Source organism: Astyanax mexicanus, chromosome 5 (genome assembly GCF_023375975.1).
Source record: "Astyanax mexicanus isolate ESR-SI-001 chromosome 5, AstMex3_surface, whole genome shotgun sequence".
Lineage (NCBI taxonomy): Eukaryota > Metazoa > Chordata > Actinopteri > Characiformes > Acestrorhamphidae > Astyanax > Astyanax mexicanus.
The window spans coordinates 13,731,617-13,757,961 of NC_064412.1; the positions used below are offsets into that span (position 1 = coordinate 13,731,617).

General features: G+C 39.9%; 1 protein-coding gene across 2 annotated transcripts in view; it reads right to left on the bottom strand.

Moving 5' to 3' along the window:
• plxna1b (plexin A1b) overlaps positions 1-26,345 on the bottom strand; it is a 253,907-nt gene that overhangs the window by 108,602 nt on the left and 118,960 nt on the right. For both annotated transcript variants that reach the window (XR_007439320.1, XM_022675699.2), the window contains exons 4-6: positions 23,754-23,891; positions 9,068-9,168; positions 6,106-6,229 (exon numbers count right to left, since the gene is read on the bottom strand). Coding sequence is in view for 1 of the 2 variants with exons in the window: in XM_022675699.2 (XP_022531420.2) it covers positions 6,106-6,229; positions 9,068-9,168; positions 23,754-23,891 (363 nt within the window). In the remaining variant the exon portion in view is untranslated. The remainder of the gene's footprint in view (positions 1-6,105; positions 6,230-9,067; positions 9,169-23,753; positions 23,892-26,345) is intronic.

Consider the following 26,345-nt stretch of genomic DNA (forward strand, 5'->3'; position numbering starts at 1 on the left):
ATCTCTCTCATTAAACCGGACAAGCAAATGCAATGAGATTCGGACAGGAGGTATTTCATCTTCAGCCGTGGTGCAGGGAAAGTCACTAACACGAGGGCCGATTTATAACATTAATAAACAAGCTTTAAATAATGCATTTATATATATATATAAAAAAAGAAACACCATCAGGTTGAATGTGAACTCAGCTCTTAAAGCTCAACTCTGACACAAGCCTGCCTTGTTTTTGTTATGTCTGCTGTCTCCTCAGACTCTCCCGCCATGTTCCCTTTGTTTCTACCGCCATCATTCCAACAATAAACCCAAAATGTCCTCGTTAGACAGAAAAAAACAAAAAACACAAAAAAACAAAGTTAGTCAGGCCACCCAGATCCTATATACAGCTCTACAAAACAACTTTGGTGATCTATTCTGGTTCTCAAAGTTCAGCGCAACTGACACGACCGCCGTTAATTAACTCATATAAGGGAGGTAAGCAAGGCCTGCTAACGGACAGTTGCAGCTGTGCAGGGTAAAGCCAGGCTAATAATACTGCTGAACAGTGGGAAGTGTGAAAAACAAATGAGGAATATTTGGCCTTCACAGCACATACAGCTGCCACAGCGAAGTGGGTTATTCAAAAACTTGAGAGGAAGATTGAACTCATTGAGGATGAAACGCTTAACAAGCCCGACTCAGGGGTGCAGAGGATTCTGCAGGGAAAAAGGGGGCATTTAATCAAAAGAGGCCTTCATCAGAGCTCAATTTATACCCTTAAGGACACAGGACACTCAAAGCTCGCTTTTTCAATTGGGAACAAAAGCAAGGGCAGCACAATCAAACGCTTCATCTTGCGATCCCTGGAGGGGTCTGGAAATGAGCGGCGTGGTCCGAAAAATTTTATAGCGATATTTGCGGCTCTGGAGATTTTGCTCGGTTCAAGTCAACATGAAATTGAATCCATTTCCATTCAGTTAAGGGATGAATTTCTGAGTGAAGCATGGTTTTAAGGAGCCAGCCAGCTGAGACAGCTCATTGTTTTCACTTCATTATAGGTCAGTTTGGTGGAAAGTAGAGGTGAAACCTGATCATTTATTGATGGCTAATATTATATTATGATATTATATTTCTCTGCTTACTGGTTCCTGAAGACACTGTGAAAAATATTTTGGACACATCTTGAAGATCACAACAAAAATGAATTGCGGTTTATATTTGAGGTTCTCAAACCAATTCTCAGAATCCTCATACACTCCATATTTTTCCTCATTTCCCAAATGTTGGGTTGCGAAGGGGGAGCAAAAATCTGGACCTGGGATCTGGAAATCTCTGGGGATCAGTTCAAGAACCACAGACCCCAGTTTAAAACAATCACCAACGCTGTTCACACTGTGCAGCTCTTTTCTGCAACTTTTTTTTTTTCAGAACAATTTTCCCTAGCTAAGCATCTCAAATGTGAAAAATTAACTAGTATTACAAGTAGCAATGGACACATACTGCTATAGTGTACAGATTTTCAGTGCTTCTGGAGTCCTTGATTTAACACCTGCAAGCAGCAGAAGGTCTGTGTAGGAAACCTACAATGAATCTTACACCTGAAAGACATTAAATGTGTTCATAATTATTTTTTTTAGATTGAAGTAAGTTCTAAAAATCTGATTAGGAAAATTTGAATTTCAGCTCAGTAATCAATCAGATCTATTAATGATGTATTAATAATATATTTCTTACTGGAAATAAGTGAGGAATGTTTAACACAGCATCAGTGAGATGGAAAAAGAATATATGTTGGGAGAAACACTGAAACTGAAGAATTCAAATTATTTTAAATGTACTATCTGATTGTTATTCATATTGCAGCTTTTGAAAAAAAAAAGTGTTGAAAAAATAAAAATAAAAGCTTGAAGTGGAATGAAGTTCTGTTTTTTTTTTTTTTTTGGCTGATTACAAAGCAGATATTCAATTATTGCCTGATTCATGACTCCTGAATTGTTCTACTACCTGATTTCACAAGTTTACATGTAAACATATTGATCAAATTACTGACAAACTTTGAATCATAGTAATTGGATTTCAATATACTCATTGTCCTTGCTTTGAATTGTTTTCATTGGCCTATAAAACCATCTCCAAGTGGTCTTACACTTTGGCTTCAAAGATTTAGTTCTTTGTTCTCTTGTAAATTACTACTACTACTTGGCAGGTATCAAGTAGAGTCTGTAGATACAGAGTTCACTGTATCTAACTCTTTAGGTTTTTGGAACTTAACAGTGTAGCTGCAGTAACCTTTATTTCTAATATGACTAATAAAAAATAATGACTGGTGATCTGTGGTTGGGTTATCAGAGAAACCACAACTCTACAGTCACCAACATCTCCAGAGCTCTGGGCCTAACACTCTTAATATAGTCTGAAAATGTGTATTCCAATAGAATTTGAAACCTTTCAATGGAGGTTCTTAGAAATTAGAAGCACTCTCAGATGCGTCTGTGCTGGTGATTCAGTCTGGACAAGAAGAACTAGGACTCAGACAAGCCTGACCGACTTTATAAAGATATGGTGACGGGACACGGAGGAGCTTATGACATGCTGTTTTATCCCCAGCCGCCGTAGATAATCAGCCGTACAAGAACACCCCAATTCAGTGGCTCTGCAGACACTTCAAAGAAGGTGTTGGCATCAAATTCTCCACTGCCAGAGGCAAGTACTCAAGGTCATGTTTTGAGCTTCTCCTATAAAAGAGCGCTCGAGGTCATTGTAGCAGATATCTACAAAGAAACACCCTGTAGATCTTCAGTGAAAGGTGGGATGACACACGGGACTAGTCTTACACAGGTGGTACACAGTGATCCTGCAGTTGGCATGGACTGGTCTTTTCGCAGGACAGATTAAACACTGACGTGCCACGGGTTCACAGAGCTCCCTGTTCAGCAGGTTACAGCAGCCTTCACAGAAGGGGTTTTGCATTTTGTGTATTAATTGAAGGACAATCCAGGCCGAATCTGGCTCGTATGATACAGAAAAAAAATAAAAGAAGACAGCATCAAATGATTAATTTAAAGCTCAATGTATATTTCAAATGTTCTGAAAAATAGCACAGTACTTAATGAACCAGACAGTGATTTAAATTGCTTGGTGGTTAAGGATTCCAAAATATTGAGACTAAGTGTGTCTATCTGAGGGATTACATATGGAAAAAGGCCTTTATTTTTTCAGTCCGCTCATTTCAAATAATCAAAGTTCTGAGAGAGCGGACTAAGGCGCTGCCACTATGATCAGGAGATCGCTGGTTCAAATCCTGTTCATGCAGCTCGCCATCAGCGAGGCCCTAAGAGAGTGCAATTGGTCTTGCTCTCTCTGAGTGGAGTGGGTAGATGGCGCTCTCTACCCACATCACTCCAAAGGGTGATGTCGATCAGCACAAGGCGTCTGTGAGCTGATGTATTGGAACCAATTGCTTGCGTTTTCCTCCGAGCGCACTGTGATGCTGCATCAGCAGCAGCTTAAAAAGAGGTGGTGGCTGACTTCACATGTATCAGAGGAGGCATGTGCTAGTGTTCACCCTCCTGGTGTTGGGGCATTAATAGTGATAGAGGAAGACCTAATGAGTGGGTTGGGTAGTCAAATGGGTGTAAACTAGGAGAAAATGAGAAAAAATGACAACTTCCAAGCTTTTTCCTGTTACAGACGTGGAACAACATAGTATAAAGTAGTCTTGCCCAAGGACTCTTATTGGTGTAGTGCACCATAGTTAACCAGAGCGGGAATTGAACCCAAGTCTTCCATATGATGGGTTAGCTCACTGGCAGGTAGTGGTGTTATCCACTGCACCACACCAGCCACAATATATGAAAAAATATATGGAAGTGTTGCAATATTGCTTTGGAGTTCAGTATTATATATATATATTAAAAAACAGTACAGATAAGTAATTAACAGTTCATATGTAAAGATGGCTAGATGGTCAATTCAATTATTTATTTTTTGTGTTTTTTCTAATCAAAAAAAAAAAAAATCACAATATTGTTTAAGGTATCACAATATGTTGAATCACAACTCATATTTTATCGCCAGGTATTTGCCAATACACTAAAAAGACATAATAAATATAAATAAAAATAAATAAATAAAAATCTACTCTTTAATTCCTAAATAACTGTTGAACAAATGTTCCAGAGTGGATTTGAGATGAAGTAATTGCCTCTGCTAACTGCTGCTGCTGCTGTTATTGTTGTGTTTCAACATGTGAACCAAACAGAGGTCACTGCCAGTGCAGCACTAAATCACAAGGCAGAAAAATCTGAATAAATCAGATTATCACCAAGGAAGGTATCCAGCATCTGGTGATGTCTAGAGTTCACAGAGTTCAGTCAGTCATCAGCTACACAAGGATTTGCACTCTCATATTTAACACGACAGTGCCATTTAAGATTGTGTTATCTTGTGAGCGGTTGTGGGTTCGGATGATAAGAGAGTCAGAGAGTCAGACTGAGATGATGAATTCATGAAAATATCATGTTCACGGAATGAGTTTGGGCAAAGGTTCAGATGTCACACATATTAGTTTAATCTGGAGCAGGTGTGGGTAGATTATTTCAGCATTGCTGCTCCTCAATAACTGAAACCCACTACATTTAACAATGCTGAACAATTTCATTTTTGGAAAGATATTAATGGCAGATGATAAGCGGCCTTTACAAGATTTAAAGCTATTATTTTTCACTCCATCAGTCTGTCTGACTTATTAATCAATCTGGTTCAATATTTTTATATCACCATTGTCAAAAGAAAAACATGTACATGTGTTTATTACACCATTTAGGAAATATTACATGTTTTTCTTCTGTTATGCATCACATTTTGTTTTATCTTCTTTTATCTGTAGTCAGATATATGACTGACCAGTGACTGGACCTTCCAGACTGACCAGAGTTATTATATTACAATTATCTTAGAATTACAATTATCTTAGCTGATCTGCATTTCACTAACTGGGAGACTGCTTGCAACTCTGCCAGCCTCTCTGTTGAATTAGGTCAGTCACACTGTTTTTTTATATATATTTTTTTATTAATTTAGTTTAATTTTAATTAATTTAATTAAAAAAAAACTAAAATAAATTGTCCAAAAACATTTTTTTTACAGGCACTGTACAAACCATTTAAGTAAACTGGCAAAAATGGAGACAAGATTTGTGATTCAGCTAAAATATAGTAGTATATCATAGATGTTTCCTATTATATTGACATGCAAATGTATAGAATAGAGACAATAAACTGATTATAAAGTGTGATCTCAGAGAAGAGCCTGGGAACACCCCCACCTTTATAAGTTGTGAGGTGTTTTCTTATGAGTGAGGTTTAACAGTGGCCAGCATGCTAATGAAAATGAAAGGTGATGCAAATTATCAGAATTAGAGTGATGCATGATATACAGCTCTGAAAAAAAAGAGAAACCACTTAAAAATGATGAATTTTACTAAATTGAAAACCTCTAGAATATAATCAAGAGGAAGATGGATGATCACAAACCATCAACCAAGACGAACTGCTTGAATTTTTGCACCGGGCGTGGCCTAACATTTTCCAAAAGCAGTGTGTAAGACTGGTGGAGGAGAAAATGCCAAGATGCATGAAAACTGTGATTAAAAATGAGGGTTATTCCACCAAATATTGATTTCTGAACTTCTTAAAACTTTATGAGTATGAACTTGTTTTATTTGCATTATTTGAGGTCTGAAAGCTCTGGATCTTTGTTATTTCAGCAAATCATTTATATTTTCAGCTCATTTTCTGCAAATAAATGCTCTAAATTACAGTAGTTTTATTTAGAATTTGGGAGAAATGTTGTCTGTAGATTATACAATAAAACAACAATGTTCATTTTACTCAAACATCAGGCTAGAATTGTCCATGTGAACAGACTCTGCAGTGAATCTGAATGTGACTCAGAAATCACATTCATATTCACTGCAGTAAACCCTACACACACATCCAACAGGTTAAGTAACATTCAGTCATGGGACTCAATACAATCCAGTTCCATGACTTTTGGCATGTCATATGACATGACATTGTACCTATGATCTATGCTTATTTATAATATGAAAGTAGTTTTCTTTCCCACCTGGACTTCAGACATGGTAACAGAGATGTTGTTGGGTTGAACGGAGAGCTCCACACACTGATCCACTCTGGAGGCGAAGCGCTGAGGCTCATCAGCTCGCTCACATCGATCCTTTCGGGAACAGCTAAGGACAGATAGATAGACAGACAGAGAGACAGAGAGACAATATCATCACACGACATGTCAGCCAGAATCACTTGAGTGTGAGTCATTCCACAACAGAGCTCTTCTTCTGTAGCACGGCTTCCAAAACCTATTTATCCTTCTGAGAAAGAGGAGGAAACTCAATAAGCCTGAAGATAAAAGCCTCTAGAGAGTAAACAGGGTTGAACACACACTGCAGGACCGTAAATTAAGTCTAAGAATTATTATTTAAAAAAATGTAAGCTAATTATTATATACACCAAGGACATTCGCCGAGCTTCTCCAGCTTCCAACCAAAGGAAATAAGACAGCAGCTTTTTTTTTTTTTTCTTTTTACTGCTGTCAATAACACGGCTGTTGCCAACAGGATTGATAAAGTGAGGCCTTGAGCTTACAGGCAAAGCGTGACCTCATTTAAAACACTGCGTGTGCACGTACATGTAAGGTTCAGCTCTCTTGAGTTGGCTGTTAATTTAAACAGTTAATGTGCACGCTACAGGGGAAGGGTACATCACGCTTACTCCACTTCCACTCCGCAACAGAGAGAAACGGCTGCAGCAGCAGCAGCAGCAGCAGCACTAAGACTGTTATGCTAATCAGCCACTCTCCCCGGTAGCCGGGAGCTCTGAAGCAAGCGCTGCAGACTCGGCCTTTTAGGCTAACAGACGTTCCGCAGACAGTTCCTGAAGAAAGCAGCTAGTATGATATGAACGGCGCTTACCATAGCTAGCTGATTTCAATTGCCATTTACATGCCCTCAATTAAAAATCATGCTAATGTTCCCCCCAAGCGAGCTGAGGGGGGACACGAGAATTGGGAGATAGGGGAAAATGTTTTTAGTGCAGTTTGGGTGAATTTTAATTAACATTTCCACACTGCCTTTGTCTCATATCCTAAGGACCATTCCTCCCAGCAGTTAGGAATCAATCAGCTACTGCTCTTTCTACCGTTTTTCCCGCCCTCGTTCACACTGTCACACACACTGAATTAAAGATGCTTTCATGCACCCCTACACCTGCGCACCCTTTCCAGTCAGCCACCATCCACCACCGAGTCAATCACTCACCACGCTGACTCTTGGATGCGTTTTTTATAGAGTGATGTGGAAACGACAACAGCGTGATTTGTAGCTCCGTATGCCATGTGCTTCCTGTTACAGCATGTGTGACCCTTCTCCTTTACAGTGTGATGCTGGAGGAACACATCATTCAAAACATATGGCCGCTTTGGCAGGGAAATATACAGGAGCCAGCATACAGCTCGGCTCAGTCCTGCCTGATGTCAAAAATGTGCACAGGAGGGACGTAAATCACTAATATCAACTGATATTTGAATCAAAAAATGATTTCTTTAGGAATAGGAGAGAATAAGGAAATCTCAAATTGTATCACTGCATAGATAGAACGTATATCCTCTTGAGACCCTGTGTCCTCATACGAGGACATCACGTTTCTGCTTCTCCGCACCATGATACTTAATCATTTTGTAAAATGCTGAGACCCTTTGGCCTCGTATGGAGACACTGCTGTTTCATCTAGTGGTCACATGACAACATTCAATACTCATTTGATTGATATCAAGAGGGTGGTAATCCCAGTCAAAGTTTTCTACAGCCAGTCCAGACAGAAACATGGGCCAGGTACAGAATTCTCATTCAATTTTATATGTTTGAAACTATTACCTCTATGTTTATCTACTCACTGTAGAAAGAGAAAAGTTTATTTTTGGACTAATTGGGTCCTTCTTATTCCAAAATGGCAAGGATAGATTTTAAATGTTAAAAAACCTAAAGTCCCATGGCTTATCAAGCAAAAGTCTGGGTCTCAAGAGGATATAGCATTGGAATATTGTAGGAAATCCTGAAATCCAGGCTTCATGAAATCTCAGATTACACAGAAATTCAGATTTAGAGATTTTTTTGGTTGGGGCTTGCAGGTGGCACAACCTTTTAAGTGCTGGACCTTTCCTTTCATTGGAAGACTGATAAAATAAAAACTGATGGACCTACCCACCTTTTTTATAGGTGATTTAAGAGTAGTATTTTGAGGGTCCCATTTAGCCACTTAAAAAAAAAAAAAAAAGTTTAAGGAGCCAATTGCACGTTTTTACCCTTTATAGGTGAAGGTTAGGTCAAGGGTCAATGAGCTTTTACCAAACTAATTTTTCGTGTTCCAATAATTAGTGCTAAAGGTATTCAAAATCAATTAAAGACAACTGTGCCCAAATTTTTGCACCTGCTTAATTTTGTATAAACAATTATTGCACATTTCCTGTAAATCCTATAAACTTTGTTCATCTGCTACATGATATATTTAACTGAAATTGCTGAACCAATTATTTATAAATGAAAATCTTGAAAATGATCAGGGGTTCCCAAACTTTTTCATACCACTATATTCTGTCCAGGATTCCAGCATTTGTGAGATGGTGTGATTGAGAGTCCAGCTACTGGGTGGGAATTGGTCCATTAATTGGTCTAATAATTCAGCTTTTTAAGAAATCTTAGATTTAAAAAATGCTTTAATTTGATTTAATTGCCCACTGTTATATTTGATTGTTAGAGTAATTGTTACATTTCAGTGCAATTTTTTTTTTTTCAATTAATCATGAAATCTGGTTCTTAAGAAAGCAAAGAACCATCAAATCTCAATACAAATTAATCAGGATTCTTTACAATATACTTTTAATGGAATTAAGAAAATGCAAAACAGTTGGTTAAACAAAAAAAGGCTGTGCAGTAGAATCACTAGCACTGTCGGTTCACAACATCATGATCCACACTGCTGCACTTTCAGACTTAGACATGATGTTTACTCACACGTTGAGCAGGACACACCAGCCACAGTGAGGGTCTCTGGAGCCCAGACACTCGGAACAGCTTTTGTACTGATCACAGCTCTCAACTGGAACACGCTTCACCTAGTCACACAGAGAGAGAGAGAGAGAGAGAGAGAAAGAAAAATATTACTCCCATTACAGTAATTTAAGTAAACACTGCTCTGTACACTCTTCCTCCGCCGTATTAATGCGCCTGCAGACACAGCAATTATCTGATGTAAGATGTAAGAGTAGCTTCAGGCTCCACATGGCTACTTCATTTGTCTGTGCGCGCTCGAGTGTGTGTGATGTATTTGCTCCTGTCTTCCTGTCTGCGTGTGTGAGCGTGTACCACAGGTGCGAGTGTGCGCATATGTGAAGGACTGACCCAGCTTCTCCTGACGTGCTGGGCCATCTGACAGTTACCGGGGCGAACGGCGTCTGACTGACGGCCACCTGGAGGAGCCACTGCTTGGGACGAAGGTTGTGGATCAGCACTTCAAGGAGTGTGAGTGTGTTAGAGCGGAAGGAGTAGAGTTGGGTAATGATGGAGCTGCTGTGAGGACTGACTGCCTTGCTCTTTTTTCACTATTGGGCAAAAACCTGATCTCTAAAATCTACTTTACATGACAAAAAAGTTTAAAAGTACACTGTACGCCTGAATAAGTTGAATTTAATTGAAAAATTTAAGGAACCCGGTTGTCTTAAAAAAAGTTAAGTAATGGGGAATGAAAATTTAAATTAGCACAACTTAGAACATCAAGTTATTACAACTAAAGGGGCCTTGATATATTTGTAAGGTAGCCCTGGGGGAATCACTACACACTGATGGTGAGTGTTAGTCAGAAACTGTTGGATACACCCAGTATGCAAATAGATAGTGACAGAAGCCAAAGGAAAAAAAACCTGCCGATGACAACAGACTAAACTAATTTATTATAAGTTGGTTCATTTCAAAGATCTCAGTTTGAATGTATATGTGCCCACACATGTTCAACTAACTCAGAATAGTTGAGTATTTATGTGAAACAGACTTAAATCATTTGAGTTTAAACACTGTATGGGTTTACAGTGTATAGAGTCGTGCTCATTGGGTATGACCAAAAATGCATATCAAGGTATTTTCAAGATTCTGACGGTTTCACAGTATATCACTGTATTTTTATTATTATCTATTTAAACTTTTTTTTTTTCATAACTGGAATTTTTATATAGGTTTGTGAGTTACTGTACTGTTAGTAGTATATAAAATATAAAACATGAAGGCTTTAAATTAAAGCTCTGATTATTATTGGGTTTACTTTGTCCCACGAAATTGCACAATATATGAGGTAATCAAGATTTATTAGTATAAAAACAGGTAAACAATGTAAACAATAGACCTTAAAAAGAGATACGCCAACAACTTTAACACGGCTTCCTTAACAAAACTAAATATTTTAATAAATTGTTAAAGCCCTTAGAGGTCTTACAGTATTACAATCAGCCACAATTCATTCAAAGCATACCGGTTCAAAACTGCCCTACGGTATACTGTATGAACTGATATACCGCCCAGCACTAGTACAGAGATTTCATTGGAAAGAATTTTGGAGCATTACTTATGATAATCAAAATTTTGGGATTCAATGTGAATAATAGGGCTGCAACTAATGATTATTTTGTTAGTCGACTAATCTGACTATTATTTTTTCGATTAGTCGATTAGTCAACGATTATTTCTGCCATGTCCTCCTTTAAAAAAAAAAGATAAAAACAGCTGAACATGAGATTTAAAAGGCATTTAAATGTCTGGATGTTGTTGAAACTACTGTATTTGTGTAAACTACTGTTAAAGTACTGATATTTAGTAAGTAAATATGTAATCTGTTGTGTTTGGGAACTTTTGGAGACAAAAACTAAGTTGATTGTAAACTGTGTGAGTGAGCCATTTACCCATCTCCCATTGCGCTTCTTTCCCCAGCACTGTGTGTAATGTGGTACTGTTGCAAATGAACGATTAGTCGACAATTAAATTTGTAGTCAACAAATTTAAATAATTGACATTGTTGATTATATCGACTAATCGTTGCAGCCCTAGTAAATAACTGCAAGATTTACATTATAGTTTCTTCCTGTTTTTGGCTTTTACCATCAGGCCTTGTGACCTGTAACTGAACACCAGTACTCTTGCTCTTGGGTTAATAAAGTGTCCAGTCTGTTCTATATGATAAAGAAAGAGAGGAGGAGGAGTAGAGGAGAGAGAGTAAACAGTAACCTGAAGAGATAGAGGCGCTGTAGGGAAGGCTGAAAACTTCCTAAGCGATGGGTGAGTTGACTGAATAGGACAGTATTGCATTGCGTCTCGAGGCTAGTTTGAACACAGAGTATGTGGTGGGAAAGTGAATCCTTTTAATCTGCCTGTAAGAACACTAAACTCCATCCCCTGAGGGGACACACAAATACACACACACACACAGCGTGAGAGAAACTGGTATAGAGAGAAAAGAGGGAGAGAGGGGGAAAAAAAGAGAGAGAGAGATGGGCTGGATGAATGCCAGAAACTAGATGGCTGTAGAGTTATGTCAGAATGAGGGGAAATGGGGAGAGCCAGAGTGAAAGAGCAACAGAACCTTAAAGAGAGAGAGAGAAAGACAGAGAGACAGATGGGTTTTCAGGAACAGAATTTGAATGGAAAAGTGATCCAGTGTGTGTGGTGTGTGAGTATGTATGTGTGAGTATGTGTGTGCGTTTTTTCTTTAGGCAACAGGGTTTAGATGTGTTTTGTTTCAGAGGCTCAGCCTGTGTGTGATATACATTCATATTCACTTACAAATACAGCCTTTCAGCACTTTTTTTTTGGAACTGTGTGTATATGGATATTTTGGGAGATTTCCCTCTCTCAATTTCTCTGTTTACACAGAGAGGAACACACTTCCAAACGTATACTAGCCCTGTATGAGTAAAAAGTACCTCAGCAAAAAGAGAGACATGCTTTGCATCTCACAAAATTACAGATTCTAAAGAAAATCTCAGAAATCTAAACAGAGCATTATATTATTTGTAATAGAACAGTATTTACGTGTATTCATATGGTAAAATCCATTACGACTGCATTAAGTATGAGTAATTATATTATACAGGGAGTAAAAAAAAAAGTATCTCCGCCTTTGAGACATTTAGGCCCAATACCATTTCACTTCTTGGCCCTACCTCTTACCTCTACCCCTCTGTTTTGCCCGTGCACGCCAAGGGGTAGGGGTGTCCTGATTCATGTTAGGCTAGGTTAGGAGAGGTAGGTTAGGGGAAGGATTAGGGCTTATTAGCCCTTTCTACTGAGATTCTTCAGATTCACACTTCAAACCAAGGGGTATGACAATCACAGGTAAGATGGCGGAACAAGCACCAAAAAAAAAAAACCCACTAATGTAAATATTTTCATTGCTAAAAGTGAACATTAGCACAAAATTGCCATAGTTTAATGTGTAGCTTTAATGGTTTATGACCATATTCTTCATAACGAGCTTAAAAAAGATTGCTAGTAGTTTGTCTCAGTAGCTAGCTAGCTATCTTTACCATTCCACCTTAAATGGTGATACAGACGACAGGAGCATTTAAGGTGGAATGGAAAAATACAATTAAATAAAAGCTAATCAAAGCTAATTTCAGCTTCCATTCACAGAGGAATTAAGAAATGGACAATAATAATAAATATTTTTTGCACCATCTACTCCCTTTCTAAAGTCATACAATAATGCCCTAAAGTTAACTAGTTAACCAGCAGCTTTGTTACTGAACTTTAGCGCTCCACTACTATCACATTAGCCCAGCAGGGTATCGGGTGCTTGAAGTGTTGTCCCAATTCTTTGGGGGAGGATTTAACCTAACTCTATACCAATGTGAACCAAAGAGTTACATTCAAAAAGAAGGGGTAGAGGTAAGTGGTAGGGCCAAGGGGAGAAGTGGGATTAGGCCATAGCCATGTCATTACACCACCTCCATCAGCCTGGACTGCTGAAGCAAGGCAGATCAGGCCCATACATTTAAGCTGTTGTCACCAAATTCTGACCATACTGCTTGTGTCTTTAACCAAAAATCCAGAATCATCAGAGCAGCCTACATTAAACCTGTTGAACCTTCAAGTTTTAGTGAGCCTGAGTCCACTGAAGCTTTAGCTTTCTGTTCTTGGCAGACAGACATAGAACCCAACATGGTTCATCAGCTGTCTAAAGACTGACCTGGTTGTTTTAAATCACAGGAAATCAACAGTTCTAGAAAAATACCAGCCCATCTGACACCAACAATCACACCACACTCAAAACTAATAACATCCTATTTTCCCTTATTTTTTATGGTTCCTGTGAACATCTCCTGAAGCTTCTCTCCTGAATCTCCATGATTGTATATTTTGTGCTGCTTCCACATGACTGACCGATGAGACAACAGCACAAATGGTGTTGTGAACAGGTCCCACCTCTAAAGTCAAACTAGAAAAACACTGGTTTGATTTGTGTGAATCACATGTAAATTACAGTGACTGGCGACGGCGGTCGTCGTCGCTGTTCTACAAGCTCAGTGAACAGGTGCTGTCACTCAGCGTGTCCAGCGTTATTCAGGCTGTCGGGTTCGGGTTGAGTTCAGGCACAAATCTGTAGAGCTCTATTCAGATTCTGAGCTAAATTTTCAGACTCAATTAAAGCTCCAAGACATACAGTCCCTCTCCCGTTCTCTCTCACACTCACACACACTCTGTCATGCACACACACACACGCTCCCAGATTGACATCAGGAAATATAACCTAGTTTAATAATCTTCTGTTTTGTGAGTGGTAGAAATCAAGCCTGCAGTCATGACAGGAGCCAAATGAAGTCAAGCAAAATGACACACATCAAACATCGGCAGCTGATAATGAATCTGTCAACACACACACACACACACGCTCTCGCGCACACACACACTCGTACACACACACTACTATAATTCCCACAGCTAAGAAGAAAGATTTTCCTTCTCCTCCAGGCTTTCATCTGTCACATCGGTGTCAAAACATCTTACAATCAAATTTCCTACAGAAATCAATTTGTGTCATCTATAGGAACATGATATATCTGAAAGCACCAAATGTGAGTCAAGCGACCCAAAGAAAGTGTTTGTGTGTGCTCGTGTTTCTTTGTGTGTGTGTGTGTGTGTGTGTGTGTGTGTGTGTGTATGATGTGTATAAAGGGTTTTTGGGGATGGAGCGAGCGGGAGGCATGGATTGTAGCTGAGAATAACCGTATTACTCAGAAGCTAATAGCTTAATAACCTGCATTAACATCAGCATTCTGGTGACTAAAAGGAAAGCTCTTAAGCCGCCAGAGGCTCAGAGAAAGCGTAGACACACACACACACGTCTTAAATTAGGCTGGGCTTTGTGTTTGGGTTGGGCTTTGCTTATTTATCAGAATATTAGTCTGCTTACAGGTGTGTGTGTGTGTTTATATCTCTCTCTGTAGACTCTGTGGAGTGGATGTTTTTTTTTGGGCTACAAAAGGAAACATTCCCACCCCCCCACACTAAGCCCCACCCCACCAGGCCCCAATCCTGGACGAGCTCGCCAAGCAGTGAAATGTGGGATATCTGCATGTCAGAGCGGCGCAGCTCCAGAGTGCCTGACCTTTTCCGTTCCCATCTTTAACGCTTTCACCAGCTGCCCTTGTTGTGTTCGTCCGCAGCGAAGACGCTGGAGCTTTAGCGACTAAAGCAGCTCTGCTCAGCTCGCAGTACAGTGTGTGAAGTGTGTGTGTGTGTGTGTGTGTGTGTGTGTGTGTGTGTAGGTGTAAGTGTAGGTACGTGAGTGTGTGCACTGTCTGTCCTCACCTATAAAAATGTCACTGAGCACAATTTCAAGCTCCCAGAAGATAAAAAGCATGATAAAAACTTTACATATGGACACATTTATACACACCCAGAGAGACAGAGAGAGAGAGAGAGACAGAGAAAAAGGGAGCAATGGATGGATGGATGGATGGACAGACAAAGATGTACAGCGAAACAGAGTGAAAGTAAAAAGGTGAACGAAAGATGAGGAGAGAGGTACATAGAAAGACTCAAGAAAGGGAGAACAACACAGACAGACAGATGGATTAACAAATGGAAAGACAGAGAGCTGGTCAAAAAGACTTCTGAGAAAGAATAAGAGAGAGAAAGAGAGAGAAAGAGAGAGAGAGAGAGAGAGAGATGGATGTAGGTAGAGACTGACAGATAGATGTACAGAGAAATACAAAGTGAAAGAAAAAAGGGGAGAGAGATGGGGAAAGTGAGGTAGAGAGAAAAACAGGAAGAACGACAGAGAAAGTGAAAGAGACACACACAAGGAAGGAGGAACGACAGATACAGACGGATGGATAAACCGATGGAAAGAGAGCTGGTCAATAAGAACTCTAAGAAAGAATAAGGAGAGAGAGGGAGAGATAAAGAGATGGAGTGAAAGAAAAAAGGTGAACGAGACATGAGCACAGAGGTACAGAGAAAGATAGAAAGAGCAATGACAGACAGACGGATGGATGAACAGATAGAAGGCTGATCAGTGAGACTTCTGAGAAAAAATAAGCTAGAGAGGAAGAGAGAGAGGGAGATCGACAGATGGATGGAAAGATTGACATAGATGTACAGAGAAATACAGAGAGTGAAGGAAAAATGTGTGTGAGAGAGAGAGAAAGAGAGAGAGACAGAGAGAGAGAGAGAGAGAGAGAGAGAGAGAGAGAAAGGGACAGACACAGACAGATGGACAGACATAGAACAAATAGAGAGTAAAACAGTGTGTGGGAAACGGATGGATGGAAAGATGTACAGAGAAGCAGAAAAAAACTGAGTGAAAGAAAAAGAAGGCAAAACAGAGGGAAAGAGAGAGAAAGAAAGATGGGAAGAGAAAGACAGAGAGAAAGACAGGAACAGAATGAGAGAGACACACATACCTGTAAAGTGCACACAAACAAACAAAAACACAACACACACACACGACACAACACACACACAGTTTGTCTGTAATTGACAGCGAGTCTGAGGATCCATAAGATCAAGCAGGCAGACTATCTGTGCATCTGTGTGATGATGGAGGGATCACAGAGTTAATGTGGGATCGATATGCACACGGCTCTGATCAATAACCCCACTGAAGATTACTGAGAAAGGCTAAGAGTTAGCTCCGGATCTGCAAACCTTCATCTCTCGTCCTCTCCCACACACTCACACATACCCACACACACTCACACACACCATCACAGTTAATGAAGCGTCATGGAAGACTTTTACCTTTTATTAAATTGAATGAATCAGTCTTCCTGAGCTTATGAGCGCTATGAGCACGCAAGCACACGCCTGCCATAAGGAAGCTATTACCAGACTTCTGCTGCTCGTAAAACACACTGCGCATCTCAGACACCATAACCGATTCCAATCCAGCAGAGACCGGACTGATATGGAGTCAGATCTCAGCGCGTGGCTAATCTGTGCGAAACGCAATATGACTGTCAAACGTAAGCTAATTAATAACGGCTATAAAACTGTTAAATAAGCTGCTCTCAAACATTAACTAAGCTTCATTAACTCGCTCTATAAGGTCCATATACCTTAAAACATTTCATTTTATTGTGCAACTCAGATGAGGAGCACAGAAATTGCATTGATGGAACAGATTAAACCCTCAATTGATACCATATTCATATCATATATGTGAGAAGAGGAGGAGATATACAATATTCTAATCTGATTTTGATGGTTTATTGTGTTTGTTAGCATCATTAACACTGGATATTTCTTTCTATAATTTGGATTTAAAGCTCTTATGTTTAAAAAACAGTAATTTGAGGTAGGAACACACATCTGGTACAGTGGGCAGCCAAGTAAGTACCAAGGGAGCAATTAGGTTATAGAAGACTTGCTCAAGGGCACAAATGATGAGAGAAGACAAGAGAAGTGCTGTTCCTCCCACCTCCACCCAATTTCCTGCTGGTCTAGGGGATCAAACTGGGTATATATTCTGGTGCCAAGGCCACTCTCTAGAATTAAGCCAAGACATTTTTTGCAGCTAAAAAGAGCAAAAAAAATTCCTCCTTTCTGGAGTTACTGTAGTATCAAAATGATGCGAGAATTTAGATCCAAGGCTTAACTGATATGACTGATCCCGGTAATAAGAATAAGGCCTTCAGAGACTAAATCCAAAGTAAAAATGTATGTTTCCCAATCTATCATTAATTATATATTTGTTTTCTTTAAAGGGAATGAAGGATTTGTTATGCTATTTTATCATCATTATGTCAGTGGCATTTAAATGTACCTAACACATATCAATACATTGTCCCAGAAATTATTGCAATAAGCAATGTCATTGGTCAGTGCAGTGATCAGTGTATGACTGGCTAAAATACTTTTCACTGTTATATATGTGAACAAACATACAAGTAAACAATATACAATATCACAATTATCACATAGTATTGAGGTCAAATCTATTTATTATTTGATAAGTCGGTTATTTAAATACCATTACAGGCTTTTCTGCCACTGTTAGTAAAGTATTACTATACTCAAAAAAATTAAAAATATTTAAAATGGAAGTCAATGTAAAATTTCTATAAGTATTTCTATTGTCCAATTCATTTAGAAACTGAGACATCATGAAGAACAACTACCATATTAAAATTATGTAAATATGATGAAAAAAATTGCTTCTTGAGGCTGCTTACAAAAAGCAGGTGTGTCATAATATTTGGAAACAAAAACATTCAATTATGTAACTATTCAAGATGAGATTGAGCAAACCTACAATAATGTTTTAAGGTAACATGAAGCGATCTGCAGCTCATCTTAAATCAGATCTTACATGGTCTTACAAACCTCATTTCTCTTCTTGTTCTCCTGCTAAATGTGTAAACTCTAGCTGAATGTAAATTACTATCAAGCAGTTTTTATAGTACATAAACTTCACAACCGTCACCAAATTAGTGGTGGGCGATATGGCCCTAAAATAATATCACAATATTTCATGGTATATTCATAATCACGATATTCTTGGCAATATGATAAAACATAGAATTAAAAAAAAATATTTCAAGAAAACACTACTGCAACATGTTATGGCATATATGATATGATATGGCACCTAACTGAGATATTAAAAAAATACAAGAATCTTATCAGATTTGTAACAGAAGTCAATGATTCAGAATGTCATGATACTAATAATGCACTCCAAATATCTCCATATATCCAGAATTAAAGTGAAATAAATGATACTGGACAGATATAATCTGTCTCTAGTAGATATAGAATGGGAAATGAGAACAGCGTGAATTTTTCTTTTGCTAAAAACAGCATAAAAGTTGTACCCTGATGTGATAATTAGGGGTGGATGATATGGCACAATATTTCAGGGTACAATATCGTTCACAATATTAAAAAATATTGGTGATATTATTGAGTTTGATACGATAAGGTACACCCCTACACCAAACCACCACAGAGAGCATTTCTTACAAAAAGTGAAGCATCTCTAAAGCACAAATCCTATTACTTGCTTCATCGTACATGAAAGTCCCTCCATTCTGCATTATTATAATTGGGTGTTTTATAAACTCCTTTAACAATAGCAGATATCTACTGTAATAAATTGAACCTTGTGTGCGCACTGCATCATTTGACTTGCACCCAGGACTCCAGTAATGTAATCCCCCGTCCCAAATGGGGACTCGGAGCGCTAGGTACGGGGGGCCCGTCCCGAGCCAGACTGGCCCAGGGCAGTGCGCGGTGGCTGGGCTGCGAGGAGAGGAGACAGCCTATCAGCCTCTTTTTAATTAACTGCCGGAGAACAGGAGGCCAGTGCTAAATTACTCTGTCACTTCTCTAAATGGAGTTTTTGAGGAGCGAGCCGCTCCACGACTCCAAACGCTGGCATTTCCATTATACTCCCAATGAAAGAAAGGCAGGAGGGAAAAGAGAAGCAGATAAAGAGGAGGAAAAGAGAAAACGACAGAGTTTAGAGGTAGAAGAAGAAGAAGAACAAAGTGAGTTTCTCTCTTTGTCTCATCCATCCAGAGCCTTCTTATTCTCGCGCGAGTAGTTCATCATTTTCTCTCCGAGAAGGAAAAAGGAAAACACAGACTGCGAGGGGAGTGTTTACAAAAGCCACTGTGTACAAAAGCTAATGTCTATTGATTGTTTACTGTTTATTTAAGCCCCGCAAAATAAATGATCACGCTTCGCGAGCCTCGCTCGGTTAGTTGGAGAGTCGGGTATTAATATTAATTGCTCATTTTCCATCTGTGGTCAAGAACAGAGGGGGGCAGAGGAAAGAAGCTGTTAATCGGGTCAATACACAGAAATGACGTTAATAAGACCTCTGCACTACCATTCAGACCGCATATATGCTGCCTGTGCGCGTGAGTGTGCGTGTGTGCACGTGTGTCTGTCTATGTGAGGCTTTTTAATGACCACTGCACGGATATATCTGCCATCTGGCTTTTCTGTTCTCCAGAGCTCTCTAAGTCTGTTAAGATTAACATGACAATGACCATGTCTCCTGCTGAGAAAGACAATACTCCAAGTGTGTGTGTGTGTGTGTGTGTGTGCGCGCACACGCATGAGTGGGTGGCTGGCTGTGTGTGTGTGTGTATTAGCCAAAAAAAAGTCAGTACTTATTTATGTATGTGTGTGTGTGTGTGTGTGTATGTGTCTGTGTGTGTGTGTCTAAGTGTGACCATGAATACTGGGAAGGAGGGGCTAATATCATATAGTTACTGTCTATACCCGAATGCACATGTGTGTGTGTGTGTGTGTGTGTGTGTGTGTGTGTGTGTGTGTGTGCATGGGTGGCTGACTCTGTGTGTTTAAGCCAAAAACTGCCAGCACTCATGCGTGTGCCGCGTGTGCGCCCAGTGTCAGTGTGGCCACAATTACTTGCAAAATGGAGCTGATATTGTATTAGGTGGCAGGGCTGTGTGTGTGTATACAAGCCAAAAACTGCCAGCACACGCATGCGTGTCAGACGTGTGCCAGGGAGGGACTAAGATGTATAAGTTGTGAACGTAATAGTTGTGAGTGTGCAAGCTTTTGTACACTTGTGTGGACATTTCACGTGTGCCATCGTTGGCACGTGTAGTCCTGAACATTGAAAGAAGAAACCAAATCTAGTTAGCATTTATACGTGAGCCACGTGTGCCGCATTTGCCAGTGTGTCTGATTATTCACAAAAAAGTACTAATATCATAAACCTGTGTGTATATGCATACGGGGGGGGGGGGGGGGGGGGGTGGCTGTCACGTAACGTGTGCCGGTGTCTGTGTGTATAAGCCAAAATCATGTGCTGCGTGTGCCAGTGTAGCAGTGAACAGGATAATTATACCAAATAAGGTGTGCATGCAATTGAGTGACTGTGTATGCAAGTGTCTGCGTGTGAATACATGCGCGTGATTGGCTGCGTGAGTTGAAGCCAAAAACAGCCAGAACTTGCACATATGTTGCATGTGCCACGTGTGCCAGGGTAGCTGTGAATATGAACAAAAACAGGATAATACAGAATAAGATGAAAGTGTGAGTGAATGTGTGCGAAAACACACGAGATGCTGGGTGTATGCATGTATTCAAGCCAAGAACAGCCAGCATGCACGTGTGATACATGTGCCACGTGTGCCAATAGGGTCATGATTGTACAGAAAGAGGGACTATTATTGTATTGAGTCTTGGAATGAGAGTAACTGTATATGTACTCAGGAGTGTGAGCACTTGTGTTGGTGGCTGGTCGTCACTTATGTACAGTATGCGTGTGCCGCGTGTGACAGTGGCATGGCAGTGGTTATGTGCAAGGAGGAGCTAATATTACATAAAGTGGGAGGGGGTGATTTTCTGTGTGTACTTAAATAAAAGTTTTTGTATGTGTGTGTGTGTGTGTGTGTGTGTGTGTATACTATCAGCTTGTAGATTAGTGCCGATAAGACGAGTGGAGTGGTTCTGTATCAAAACTCAATCTCTGTTACACACACACACACACACACACAAACACACAAACACACACAGCAGAGAAAAAAAGACACAGAGAGCGAAAGAGAGAGAGAGAGAGAGAGAGAGAGAGAGAGATAGAAAGACAGACAGAGAGAGAGAGAGAGAGAGAGAGACTCAAAGGCTTCAGTGTACTCAGCTATAGATTAACTGAGCAGCAAGCAGTGAGGGAGGACTGTGAGTGTGTGTGTGTGTGTGTGTGTGTGTACGTGTGTGTGTGGTGTAAACACACAGTGAAGTGTGTGTGCATACACAATGACAGTGTTTCAGGCCAAGTATGCTAATGCCTTTGGCCCAGTGCCAGGTGTGTATGTGAATGTGTGTATGTGCAGGGGGCGAGAATTTGTCTAGCAGTGTGAGCTTTTCAAGAAATCCCACCCTGCGAAAGTCCTGTAGACGCAGGAACGCCACTCAACACAGCGCTGACGTTAACGTACAGAAACGCAGAACTGCGTGGAATACAGTTTCTATCCGTCCTCGTGATTATCACCTACTTATCACCTCATTAGCATCTGAGCCACACAGGCAGAAGCTCAGAGCCAGAGTGTGAAGAAAAGCCCCAAAATACAGGGGGATGTGATATCCAGCACTCAGCGCATCGCCCTTGCGCTCGCGCTTCCACGCCGCCGCACGTCGGGTATGGATCTCACGTGCGCGTCTGGGCATCTCCGTCTCCGCTGGCACACGCGAGCCATTTGTTTGCGCCATGATCCGTTTTGATTAGAAGAGGAGAAAAATGGAGCAAAGGCCAACAGGGACGCAATGAATATTAATATTGCTCAATTAGTGGAGCATGAGGAGGGGGAGAAAGAGAGAAAGAGAGAAAGAAAGAAGGAGCGAGATCAAGAAAAATGGAAAGAAAGAAAGAAAGAAAGAAAGAAAAAGAAAAAGAAAGCGAGTGGGTGAGATCTGAATGAATGTGCTAATGTACACACAAAGGCCCAATTGTGGAACACCTCACAGAAAGAACAGTGTCAGACGTACACGCTCTACAAAAATCAATGTCGGAAAGTGCGAGGGTGAAGGTGAGGGTGACGCAGTTTAACGTTTTACATCAGACGCAGCACATGCGGGGGCACGCGGCACACGCAGCAAACTGAACTACTGTTTAGCTGTATAGCTGGTTATTTCTCATGTGGGTGACACTGATGCAGAATACTTGTCCATATTTCCATGTGAGCGTATCCTTAAATCTCAAATGAGGCTCTGGCTCTGTTTTAATTAGCTGACTCCCCAGTAATCTGACTGGCTTGTTTTGATTGGTCAATGTGTGCATGATCCCAAAGGAGTCCCCTCTAGAGATGTACATTAAGGCAATGCTGCTGCACTAAGGTTAAAAAAAAAAAAAAAAAACACACAGGTGTTTGCTGCTTATAATTAAGGACCTATACAGCAATGCAGCAAGAACTCTGAAGTTCCCAGGTAGAAGATCCATTGGCCTCCAGTGAACTGTACATAAATTTAAATATGTTTTTGTTTTCTGGCAAAAGTCCAGTCCATGCCAGTGTTTCTCAATGCAGTTTTTTTGCTCCAGGTTATCCACTTTTTCTCTGTTTATTTCTTGTTTGGAACATTCTGATAGAGGCTAAGTATCCGTGCCAATATATCATCACGATGTCTTGAAATACATGAAATTAGTGCTGGGCAATTATGGCCTAAAAAAAAAAATAGAGTTTTTCACAAAAATCCGATTTTCAATTATAAACGATTTTGCTGACTTTGTGTACACGAAGCCACAGAGAAACTTCCAAACTGACAGACATTGGATAATACTTCAGAACGCAGGTTTAGGACTGAAAATTGAAAAATAACCCACTAAACGAGTCACAGAAGAAATAATTAATCACAGATTCTCATCGGAGAGCAATGATGCTGCAGTTTTTAGAAACCAAGGTATGACGGATAAACACTTAAGAAATGAGTAGCGTATTCAGATATTTTAGATTAAAAAGATGAAATGTCTGTTTGTAAAATCGTGATTACTCCATTGTGAAAATCGCATTAAAACTGTTATTCGAATTAACTGAATTAACCGAATTAATCATGAAAATCGCCTACGAAAATGTTTTTGCCTTGTTTTGACTTCTAATGTCTTCTAATGCTAATGTACAGTACAGGCCAAAAGTTTGGACACAGCTTCTCATTTAATGCGTTTTATTAATTTTCATGACTATTTACATTGTAGATTCTCACTGAAGGCATCAAAACTATAAATGAACACGTGGAGTTTTATGTACTGAACAAAAAATGATCTGGCCTCCACCGTCACCGGACCTGAAAACTTTTGGCCTGTACTGTACATTGAATTTTTGGACATTTTCATCCAAAGCGACTTACAAATTATAATGTAGTTAAGCATGTCCCATGCCAGACTAGTATAGGGTGAAAAATTCTGATTCTGAGGGTTGAGGACTGGATAGAAACGACTGAACTAGACTAATCAGACAGGGGTACAGATGCACATGGTCATTACTGTGGTGCAGTGAAGCTACAAAGTCCGAATGAAACATCAAACACCCAGAACTGCCATTAGCGGTGTGTCCTGTGGGGCAGAGAAACATAAACGCACACAAACATAACCTCCGTCCTCAGCAGGTGGGATTGCCAGAGGATATTTTTTGTGGCAGTGCGGCTAACCGTTTTAAGTTTGCATGTGGTGTGTGTGTGTGTGTACCTGTTTCTCAGTGAGGGTGTAGATGAACTGCTGGTTTGGACTGAAGAGCAGGTCCCTCAGGATGGGGCTGCCATCTCCCACCACCACGTTCTCATACAGCAGCGCCGGCCTGGACGGACTCACCGAGTTTATCAGAATCTGAAGAGAAGAAAAAGAACATCCATCAGAATCAAACAAAAACACATAACTACAGTCACCAATGCACAAACAATCAGCACTGATATGATAAAACTGGACAAATCTGTAGATGCTGCTAAATAAACATAGAGAAAAACTGAAATATCAGTTAAATCTAAACAACTGTAAGCAGTTATTTTTCTTACTAGTAATCAACCAGTACTAATAAGATATTATAATGTGCAAAGAGGAAAAAACAGACAGAAAAACAGAGAAAAGGAAAGACGATTTAATATTTGTTTTCATTTTTTATCTTACAGCAAACATTAAACAATGGATTGTTTATCGTACTTTTCACATCAATGTTTTACGCTTAAATCAAAACCAGAACTGGACCAGAATCCATGGTTTTAATCTCTACTGCACTGAGGGGAAATTCTGTGTAAAATTCATTATTTTCATATTCAAGTTAAAACGCAAACTCAACTGTCAGGACATGTTTCTATGCATTTATAAAGGCACATGACGCTCAGTCCCCAGGTACATGACCCCGACCCATTTATCCAACAACTAATGATCATGCCATTAGGAGCCCATAGCAGTGAGAAATTACAAGGGGAACAGAACCAAATAACTTAAATAAACAAAACCAATCAAGTGCAACAAACCGATAATTCAATACATCAAATTAAATATGAAAATCATCTTCAGCCCACTGGTTCCTTTATTCATTTCCTACTTTTGATTTGAGCATAAAATTCAAAGAATGGAAAACAAACTGTTATTTGTTTTATTCATAAACTAATAACAAAACAATAATTTTCTCATTTTCTGATTTTGGATTCTCAATTGAATATGAAAAGGACAAAGCTGAATAAACCAAATAATGAGTGTGTGTGTGTGTGTGTGTGTGCGTGCGTGCGTGCGTGTTTGGTTCTGCGAAGAGCAACAAACGATGAGGAAAAAAGTGGGCTACAGCATGTCTTCATTGACTTGCACAAATCCTGCATGTTTAGAATGGGAATCTCTACTGCTCTGTGTGTGTGTGTGTGTGTGTGTGTGTGTGTGTGTGTGTGTGTGTGTGTATGCGGATGTGTGCGTAAGAGGAGGATTAGCAACATTAGGCCCTAATTGAATCAAACAAAGCAGATAGACACTCAACTGTCAGACAGACAAGAGAGGCTCGATTATGGGCTCAGCACAGGAATCAATAAGACTAGGGCAGCTGAACACACACACACACATACATATATACATATACACACACACACACACACATACATATATATACACACACACACACACACACACACAGAGCCTAGACTCTTGTTTATGACTATGATGAGTGTTGGTATAAATCTATTAATGCGTTTATTGTCTCTCAGATGGATCAGTCTTAATTCTCTGCATTCTCTGTCTCTGCTTCAGTCTCTGTCTTACAAACAACACACACTCTTTTATGTGCAGCTCTCAGCCTCCAGGCTGGTGACAGATGCAACATCAAGGATGAGTGAGCACACACACACACACACACACACACACAAGCTTGTGACATGCAAGGAATGCAGGTCAGACAGCTGCAGAGTGCAGAGTGTGATGCACCAATCTTGCCAAAACACTTCTCACAATATTCTCTCTCTCACACTTTCTCTCGCTCTCATCCGGACACACACAGAATGAACAAACACACACACACACACACACACACACACACACAAATATCCAAATTTCATCATCATTAGAACAGAATGTGCAAAACAGCACAGAAATTTCACGCAAGCATGCCAAAATATGCCACGACCTTTTCCTGCCCATTAACAAAGGTCACCAGGGGTCAATCAGTCCGACTGAAAGGTCAGTGGAGGAAATCAGTCTGGACGTAATTGTACAAATTTATTTAAATAACTCCAAGCAGCAGCAACGCATTAGCACAGCACAGACAAACACTACTCAAAGCGTTAAGGAGATGAGAAAAATGAGTGAAACTGATCAGAAAATGTATCTTATTAATCTAGTTAATAATACACTACATGCACAAATATTTGCAGACAGCCCTTCTACTTTAAGTTGCACACATTGATGACAGATGTGCACGTGCACAAATACTTGTGTGCTTGTCTAGTTCCTGTAGAGAGGTTCTGCCATTAGAATAGGACTCTCTGGAGCAAAAAACAAAACAAAAGCGTGTTTAAATGTTGACTCCATGTCTAATGCCTAATGTTGGGAATATGCTAGAGGGGTATAAAATCCCACCAGCACTGAGCTGTGGAACAGTGGACCTGAGTTCCAAGCAGGTGACAGGCTATACCCATGTTGTTAATACAGTGAAACAGCCTTTGCTCTGTGGTTGCTATGTACCCCTTGTGATTGACTGGGTGTTATAAAATAAAAAATAAATAAAAACAAAATTGAATCTGATGTCCCTCTCTGGTGAGAATGGGTAATTGCACTGAGCATGCGGAAGAATCATTTTAA